The sequence below is a fragment of the Clinocottus analis genome, unplaced genomic scaffold, assembly GCF_023055335.1.
Source record: "Clinocottus analis isolate CAN_PGR_092001 unplaced genomic scaffold, fCliAna1.0.p SCAF_5, whole genome shotgun sequence".
NCBI lineage: Eukaryota > Metazoa > Chordata > Actinopteri > Perciformes > Cottidae > Clinocottus > Clinocottus analis.
In genome coordinates, this window is record NW_027176207.1 from 13,704,094 (window position 1) to 13,713,973 (window position 9,880).

General features: G+C 37.5%; 1 protein-coding gene across 2 annotated transcripts; it reads right to left on the reverse strand.

Annotated features, from left to right (window-relative positions):
• Nucleotides 1-2,708: 2,708 nt before the first annotated feature.
• b4galt4 (UDP-Gal:betaGlcNAc beta 1,4- galactosyltransferase, polypeptide 4) lies at nt 2,709-8,022 on the reverse strand. 2 transcript variants are annotated; one of them, XM_068600763.1, is made up of 7 exons: nt 7,981-8,022; nt 6,462-6,993; nt 5,842-6,074; nt 4,176-4,363; nt 3,865-3,987; nt 3,651-3,755; nt 2,709-3,528 (listed from the first exon to the last, which is right to left on the reverse strand). In XM_068600763.1, exons 2-7 carry the CDS (start codon nt 6,721-6,723, stop codon nt 3,399-3,401), a joined length of 1,041 nt encoding a protein of 346 aa, XP_068456864.1. In that variant the 5' UTR covers nt 6,724-6,993; nt 7,981-8,022; the 3' UTR covers nt 2,709-3,398. The 2 variants fall into 2 exon arrangements, with proteins under 2 accessions (XP_068456864.1, XP_068456863.1); XM_068600762.1 differs by lacking the exon at nt 7,981-8,022 and adding an exon at nt 7,679-7,817.
• Nucleotides 8,023-9,880: the final 1,858 nt, after the last annotated feature.

Below are 9,880 nucleotides of genomic sequence, written 5' to 3' on the forward strand. Positions count from 1 at the left end.
AACAGCTGACTTCTGTTCTTCTCCTGGTTTAGGAATTACTGACCTCTTTTACCCATTTTTTTTTCATGTGTCCAAACTTGGAGCTGACGGGAAAGCTGCTCTCTGCCTTCCTGAATGCTCCCAATGTATACAATTTCCTGTGCAAAGAGCCCGGTCTCGAAAACAAAAACAGACGGGTTCAGAAGGAAGAGGGAAGTGGGAGGTGACTGAAGTGAGGGCCTGAAGGGCACAGATGGGAAATGGAGGGTGGGTTGGAGGGGTGAGGGTGAGGCGATGGATGACACATGGTTCTCGTTACTAACTGCTGCGCATGTCATGTTTTTCTTTTTTAAACCAGACTGCAATGTTATCACAAAAACGTAATCGATGATTGCATTAAATGTATAGCTTTTACATGTTATCCACAAACTACAATGGCTTTATTACTTCCTGTCTTTACAAAATGTAATTCAGTTACATCCCCAACCTAACCTGAGAAAGATCATGAAACATTCCCCTGTAGTGATGCCATGTTCCTCATATTTGTAACAGAAATTACAGATCCTAGAACCCAAATTCCATAAATCTAGTTTTTTGTTGCTGTAACTTTCCATGAGGTGATATTTTAAATCCTAATCACTAATTCAATTTTGACACTAAGGCCGTAAAGCTATTCTATTTTTGGAAACTTGGTTTGGTTTATTGTCATACACACGGTCTGTTCTTACTAGCCTCATTACTGCACCACAATTATGGTTTACAAGTAAATGTTCTCCCTTAAAAGCATATGAAAGCTTAACATACTGTAATGACTTGGTGGCAGTGGAAACAAGCTGTGAAACAACCCTGACAAATTATCACCTTTTAAGTTGATCTAACAAACTTCTTTGCTACATTTGACCATGTGGACATCCAGCAGACACGTAACTTTATTTTAAATCATGTTCCTTGCCAACTGATGAATGTAAGTCTAATATTCACACTTTTTTAGCTCTGGTTTTGGTCTCCACCTTTCCTGAGAGAAATATCTGTCTCTTTCGCTCGATTTAGACATTTAATGCCACCAAGGTAGTGTAAAGGGTGTTTATCAGAGATATTTTGCAAAAAACAGCTGCCAGCTGAGGCCAAAAATGACACAGATGAAAAGTGCTGAACCAAATTGATAAAGTTGGAGGCCAGAAAACCAAAACAACAAGTTAACAGAGCAAAAACTCGACAGAGAGCTGAGAAAAACTACAGTTTCTGGTGACATTTCTATGTGGATTCTTCACTAAAAGTGACCTCTTTTACACAGAAGAAGTTATTCTTTGCTTTTTTTCATCTCAAAATTGATCGCAGCTTTAAGTAGTTTGTTCGCATGTTTTCTGGATGAAATGTGGAGCACACAGCGGAAATCTGCACAAATACTGCGATGGAATAATTGAATAGCTTGGTTTTCCATCCAATAATCATCTTTTCAGAAAGTGTGAACTAAACCAAGACGTTTCTATTCTATCTAAAGCACAGTTGCCTTCCGTTTCCATAAAGCATTGATCTCTTCCAAATAAAAATATGAACATCCCACTTACACAATCTCTACTCGTACAAGTGTTCCTATATTTGCAAGCAGGAACAATAAAGTACACATTACAGGCACCACTGAACATATCAGAATGGACTAGTTTGTAGTACTGACTTGCAGTGTTGATATTTTGTGTGCTAGAAGTATTTTGTGAATGTCACATGTGATCTAGATGACCAGGCTCAGCCCCAACAAGACAAAGCTTTCTTTCTGTACTATAGGAAGAGGAGATGACATCATTCTGTCCATACAAAGCGTCAGACACCCCACTCTTTCTTTGCAGTAGTTTGAAAAAAAAGAAAAAAAAGCTATGCTGTCTGTGATAAGAAGACAGTTCATTGTATCTGAATAGTAGTAAGGGCTTATTCTCGTCCTCACTTTAACTACATGTCCTTTATGTCCTCAGAGGGATGCAGTGCTAAATCTGCAGCATAGTTTAGCTTTAGCTAAATGCCACAGAGAAGAAATTACAACACTTTTGTTGATTTCAGAGAACTGTAGAACTGATTTCAGTTGCCCTTAGCTAGCCTCTACCTCTACTCTAAATAACAATAAACTTATGTTTATGGGAATGTGAGCAACTGATTTGATTGATCCAGTTCCACTTAATCCAGAACGCCCATATTTGTGCATATTAAAATCGCAGCGTAAATTATTTAGTAAGTCATCTTTCGTTGTCATTTTCTTCTGATTTGTCATTTATGAATACAAAAATATACATAATCTGTGTGTTTTTTTATCTTACAATATGGTCCACGCATGTGCTGTGTGTGACGTCTTCCCACATTTCCTCCAAACAAGATTTAAATAGGTTGTTATTTTGTTACCACGGTGAATTAAGGCTACTGCTGTGCAAATTGCAAGGCAATAAAAGCACTCTTTTCATAGTTAACAAGGAGCAGAGGTCTCACTCAAGAGGGTTTTCCCCCATGGTAGAGGTTGTGCTCTCAGGTCCCCTACTGGTCAGATCCATGCACTGCATGCTGTTACCATCTCAGTGCCCATGATATGCAAACTACTACAATAACATGTTCTATAACATAGTAGAAATACAATTATTTATGGTATTCCAAATAACCAGGAAGAAGCTGTTTAGAGTTGGTTTGTTTTATCCTGAAATCCATCCAGTCAGAAATATATACATTATTAGATATATTTAAGCACATATCTTATTGAATAAACCAAAATTGTAGATTCTTACACCTGCATAAATACCAGAAGACAATAAATAAGAAAATACTATTTATTGTATATGTGTTCGAAAGAGAAAAACATCCTATAAGAGGTGCTGGATTATCTGGATTATCCGATCAACGCATACAAAACATGACAAATCCTCCCAAATCAACCTGCAAACATTTAAAATTAGTCAAAAAAAAAAAAAAACATTCTCAAAGAGTTAATATGGAATCACTTGGAATGTCATACATTGATTCCTATCAAGTACAAATTCAATTAAAAAATGTCAGTCAAACAATTGATGCTACAATATTAAAACAATTTTCTTGGTTGTGATAATTTTACAAATTATTTGAGAAGTTGAAGGTTAACAATATTTTTTACATGTAAAAATTTTCCACTCTCAGTAGAAAAGCAACCCTAAAAGAAACATGTATGTATGAGATGTGAACATGAAAGACCGTCCGCCAAAACCATTCGAGAGCTCCCTAATGGCTGCAGCATTCTGTCGACTTATGAACAGTTATTCTGTTCATCAACAGTGTGAAATTTAGAGTATAATGAAGCTTCTATGAAGAGGAGTGGTTCACTATAGTTAGTAATATTGCTCAGTCTTAAAAGACATGTACCATCAAATATGTTTTGGTCACAGTAGGGCTTCCCAGTTGTAATCTCAAGTCTATGGCTTACCAATGTCCACAGTAACGTTGACATAAAGAGGCTGCCTCTCGAGCAACATAGTCTTATATGTGCAGCTGTTCAGTCCGTCCTTTTTCCACACCAGAGGTGTTTGTCCCAACAACCTCATCCTAGGAAGCAAAATAAAATTAATAAAGTGATTCCATTTGCAGCCCAAAAGCCCATTTAATTGACAAGTAATAATGTGCAGAGACAAGCAGAACACATTATCCTCATCTCTGCATTTACTGACCTGTCTTTATTTATTTCATTGCCACTGTCCCGTTTGTGAAACACCATGGTGTAGCGAGCGACATCAGCAGGCGGCCGCACAATCTTCATTTTCTGGAGCTCAACCCTGTTTGAGACAGCAGACCCGCACGTAAATTAGAAAAGGAAAGTACGACATCTGTGCCAGATGTGATCAAAAGAACAATTAATCCTGTTTTCAATTGTTTCGGTCTCACCTGATGCGAAGGTCATCGTCTTCTCCGCCCCAACCCCAGTAAGTGTTTGAGAATCCATTCACTTGAAGAAACTGGTCTTTGGTCATAGCTGTGACTCCTCCAAAGTAGCCTTTGTAACGCAGCCTGAGAGCAGAAGAGTATGAAGAAAAAGCACAGTTCTTTGTTCAGATTTCATCTCAGGGCATTCAAGATAATATCAGGACAGAGGAGATTGTCATCCATTAACATTGTGTTGTTTATTCACATGGGTAAAATAAAGAGTGATTGCTGACGCATGGCTTGCAGCAAATTACTCTTAATCACATACTTACTTGTATCCTGTGGCATTCCTGCCAACCACAAGATGTTTGGGCTGATTGTCACAGACGTATAAATTGTGATCATTTTCAGGAACCAGGTCCACATCATGGAAGACGAAGCACTCCCAACTGTAGTCCTTCAGTGCCTCCAAATATCCAACATTGAGTAACTTGGCACGGTTAAAAGTTGCATCCCCAGCCTTTAAAATAACAGAAGACACAATAGAAATTCACTATCTGCTGTTGTACAGTTCAAAGCTCAGTGTAGCTGCCTGCGTTCTTTTGTTGCATCTGATGTGTCATTATGCTTCATCAATAAAAAAGATTATTAATAGGTAGGAGGCTCGAAGTAGAGGGTTATCTACAGAAAAGCCACAGCTCAGAAAGTGATTCAATACTACTTGTGTGAGCCAGTTATGGAATCTCCTTGAGGCTATTATCGGAGAATAAACTACATATCAAGTAAATATGAAGGCGTTTATTGTACTTTTCGCTGATTGATTTTTACAAGTAATCACCATGAAAGCCGGCGACTGCTTCAGGATAGAAGCACATGATCACATGGGAACCAAAACATTATAAAGAAGTTCATACACGGCAGAAAATAAACTAGTCTAAATACATATGTGGATGTACTCGGGCAGTGCAATATATCGATGTGATATATGACTAGATATTGGTTAAGATTTTGGATATCCTAATATAGCACAGGTGTTGTCTTTTTCTTGTTTCAAAGGCTGCATTAGTGTGTAATTATCTGAACGTACTAGACAGTTCCATTATTTGCCTTTACCTACTTAGTCAATATAGCCACATTACTGATCATTATTTATGAAAAATCTCCTTGTTTTGTTAAGCATCAATAGTCAAACCTACAAGATCATTGCCATGATATTTGATTTTCTCAATGTGCCCCAGCCTAAGCTGGACCAATACTGTGACACACTGTGGAATTGCATTTCTCCATTTATAAGCTTCTAGTTAACAATAATGTTCCTTTCTTCTTAAAGTACGAGGAACATTGTTTGCTCACAGATAATTTGCCTTTGGCTTTAGAGAATGTTTAGCGTCACTAGTTTCTTTGTTTACAGCAGTGGTGTTTTTGTGCATGACTGGACATGAATGGTTGCTTTTATGAAGTCTTTAAGTCTACAAGTTTTAGCATGAATTCACTGATGAAAACTGCTGGCCGAAACAGATTTTTCAATTGTTTTGAGAAAAAAAAAATTCAACTTGCCAGTTGTTAGGTTTTTCTGGCAAGTTCTATGTTTTGCAGGACATTTTGTAACAAATAAATACAATAAAACAAAACAAAATATATAACGTAATACAATACATTTCAATTAACATATGTATTTCTCGAAACTTGGGTGCAGGCAAGACATTGGTCAAAATAACCGACACTGACATACAGTATCTGAGTTGATATACAATTATGCCAATTTTTACTTTTTGGTTGAGAAAGTTAAAAAGTATCATGGTAACATTGGTGAGCTTGAATTAAAACTACTTGTAATTTGCTAATGCTAATAATACATATATTTAAAAATAATGTATTCTCACAACATCAGTTCTCTGATATCATAAATCAATACTCAGTTCTATAAGCACAAAATCAAAATGTATGAGTTTTATGTGAAACATATGTGAAAGAAAATGTTACATGGAGCCGGTATACCTGCTGGATGACATAAATGGCGTAGTGTAGCTGCTGCCTCTGCAGAAAAGGGTGCAGGTGGTTCAAGAGGTAGAGGAGGTGTCTCTCTCTACTGCGATGAGGGATGAGGACCGCCACACTCTGACTCGCCGTGCAGTCCGAGGGCTCATACTCGCCATCAGTCACTCCTTTGTTTTTACTCTCCACGTCCTTTAGTGTCAGAGATGATTCAAAGGACAGCTTCACAGCTCCCTCTGTGGAAGTTAGCAAATTCAACCAGAAATGTTAGTGACTATACGGTTCTAGGTGATATATAGTGTGGTCAATATCACATATAATTTATTTATTTTGCTACCTTTTCAAACCTGTACTGGACAGACAACAAGTAGCATCTACAAATGCAATTCGCAAGTGTTATTAGTTTACATCACTGACAAATATTGGAGGAAAAATCCCTGATCTGTACGTATACAACAATATTGACAAACATATGTACAAACGAAAATATTAAATATATCAAGCACATTCATGATTATTATTATTACAACAATACAATCTCTATAATCAAGAGGGTACCAGAAGCTGATGGATTTAAATTACTTGTAAAACAAAACAAACGCTAAATCAAAAATAATACTTACGTAGCAATGGAGATTCCTTAGGGCATTCAGCCTTTGGTGTTGGTGTTTCTATTTGATTGGGTGCTGCCGTCTCAGTGTTAAGTTGATCTCTCAGACTGTCGGCTTGGACAAGAGTTTGTGGTGAGGCTGAGAAAATCTGAGCGGATTTCACGATTTCGCCTGAAAAAGTGGCAATCCATGCCAGCACTGACAGAGAGACAAAGAGTAGCAGAACATATTTCCCCCTCCGCAAAGTCTTGTACCCAGGCAAACAGAAGCCCATAGCTGTGTGACTGCTGTGAAACAGTAAAAGTGTCAACGGTAGATGCTGGTGGTTCTGGTTTAGGATGTTTCTTCTCTGCAGGACATTGAAGCAAATAAGCCAGTCTCAATAACCAGTCATCCCATGGCGATAAAACATGATGGTGAACTAAACAGTGTATCAAATATATGGTCACTGTGAATTAAGGAAAAGTTATTGGTGAAAATCCATCGCTGAACCTTCAAAATCCAGTTTCAGGACGAGAGGCCGAGGACTCCAGTTCTCCAAAAACTGTTGATTGTGAGAGAAATTAAGTTACTGACATGAATGGTCCTCTGTTACCACACAGTATCATGTAAAACTGCAACCTGACAAGGCAGGTGCTAGTTTTAAAGAGACATCAACATTACACCAAAACACCTGAGATGGTATCTTAGAATACAAATTAAAAACAAGTGTTGAGGTTCCTCATTTCCAATTTTGCTGGATAAAATGTCCAGCAAAATTGACCTTACCAAATGACTTGTTTTAACTCTTATCTAGCGTACACGCAGTATATTCAGATTACAGTGATAAAACAACATTGGCAATTGTATTTCATTCATTTCAACACTAGCGTTACGTCATAAACAACACATATAACTACGACAACATAACATGAATAAGAGAAAAATGAAAGCGGATGTCACGCTGCCAAACAAACGAAGACTGTGTTCATGAATACCTGACACAATCATACACGTTATTTCCGTTTACTGCCAAGTCTTCTCTGTTACTTCGAGCTATTTTTCTCACACAACTTGAGGCAACAAGAACCTAATTACAAAGTATCAAACGTTGAGTCGACATCCTGCAATTGTGTATTTACATTGGGCACCAGAGAGTGACAAGCTAACGTTGACTAGCTCCGAGCGACACTAATATAACGTTATATAAAGCTAGCTTTATAATATATACATCCTTAGCAGGACTCTACCTTTTTACATTGGTCTTTTACATTGGTCGGCAGCTCCGTCTTCTCCCCATAAACGTCTACGGTCCATGTTTTTAGCACAGTAACAAAGCGACCTGGCAGCAGCTGTGCCCCAGGTGAGCTCAGTTAACAGAGCTGTTTGCTAGCTAACGACTGCGAATGTTAACGTCACGCGCTGTAAAAGTTACCCGTTAGCATGAAGCTCTGAGCTAACTGTCGCAGCTTGTGGAGCCCAAACACGTTTTACACAATCTTGCACGACATCTGGATTAAAAGATAAAACCGTTGCCGTTGGTGCATCTCACCTGTGACACAAGCGTTATTCCATGTTACCACCCAGTGTCAAGTCAATAGAAGTGCACAATACTTCTGCTGGGTGTTTTTCATATTAAAAGCGTGTAAATAAAATACAACAAATACAGACACTTATTGGGGTAAACAAAGAGGTTTTCAGTAAAAGCAATTTCTACAAATCAGCTAAATGTTTGTCCGTTTATATAAAGATGGTTTAGATGTGTAGACCCATTTAAATTGACTACTATGATTGGTGATCATACTCTGAAGGGTAACATCGTCTAATAATATGGGACAATGTACTCAGTATTCAACAGATACCTCAAGATATATGTTATGTTATTCTGCTACTAGATTCACACACTAGAATTTAAAGTTTGCATCAACACAGAGGACGTCATTACAGGTTGTTGTTTTTTTTGTGATTTTCTTGATGCATAATAATGTCAATGCATGTTTTGTACAGACACTTCTGTTAAAGAATTTTCAAAGTAAAGCTTGTCGCTGATGACAATTGCTCTAACTTTGACATACTTTCGTTTCATTAACTGATAACTGATGATTGTAAATTATTTGGATAAATTATACAAACCCCTCTTGTGCCCAGGACTACGACTGTGAAACGCATTCCCATCATGCAATATCCATTCTGCAGATCAAACATACAACAGCTGGTCTCTCTTGGCTACACTAGATTTGAGGATAAAGGTCTTGTCCTCCGGCCAATAGAGGACCTGGTGGTTGTCCAGCTGCGCTTCAGCATTCAACATACACGTTCCCAAAGACCTTAGGGAATATTTATTTTGAGCATGGACAAACACAATGTGTTTCTCTTCTCAACACACATTGCAGGAGCCTTCGCTTGTTAATTATATGAAGAATCCTTTTTCTTACAATAAATAAAAGACATAACAAGTAAAAGTTTTGTTTATAATTAGAACTTAATTTCAATATACATCCTAATACACGTATGCAGAATGTCCCCTTTCATATTGTTTTAATAATAATAATATTTTGTTTATAGGCCAAGAACAGTAGTTTCCAATCAGGAAATAGTTACACCTTATTAACTGAGTTCTGAGGGGATCAGAGCCGAGCCGCTCCTCCCTCTTCTTTATACCTCCTCCAAACTGTTAGGTCATGTGTCGTCCTATTGTGAGAATGACATTAACATGTGAGATAGGCCTGTACTGTTTGCAGTTGTCAGAGACTTGTGATAGCTGGAAACAGAAAAAGTTCTTTGAGAGATATACACCAAAATGTCCCATCAGCATGGTCATTGTTTTGAAAAGGTTTTTTTCTTTTATTCTGGTCTATATTTCTAAAAGAGTTTAAGTTATTTACACATGCATATTGTTTTTATCCTAGATTGTGGCTGTACTTCAAAGTAATTCAAGTAATTTCAGTTGTGTTAGCTGGAAGACAACATTTGTAATTGTTCTACATTAGACATGATGCCGAAAGGAGACTTTGTCTTAAGTAAAACTGAAAAACACAGAATATCCCAACGAAATCCCAAATGATTTATTACAAAACAGTCTAAATTGGAAAGGGGACACTTTTGATGTTGTGGTTTAGTCTGACTGTGATGACAGCAGTGTCGCTTTTAATATTAAGCCAACTCAACAATGTTTCACAATGTTCTATATACCCAAAATAAGGTGGAATGGATTTGGCAATGTCATGTTGACGGACTTCATCCTTTTCTTTTCTTATGATGGACCACAATAGAACCTAATTACAAAGTATCAAACGTTGAGTCAACATCCTGCAATAGTGTATTTACATTGTGAGTCATAAATCCTGTTTCCTCGCTTAAAGAGCTTTATTGTCCTCTGGTCAAATATTGGCACAATAGGCATGTCTTTGTGCTGCCAATGGAGGGTTCTTTTGTCAGTTAACTTAAATTTG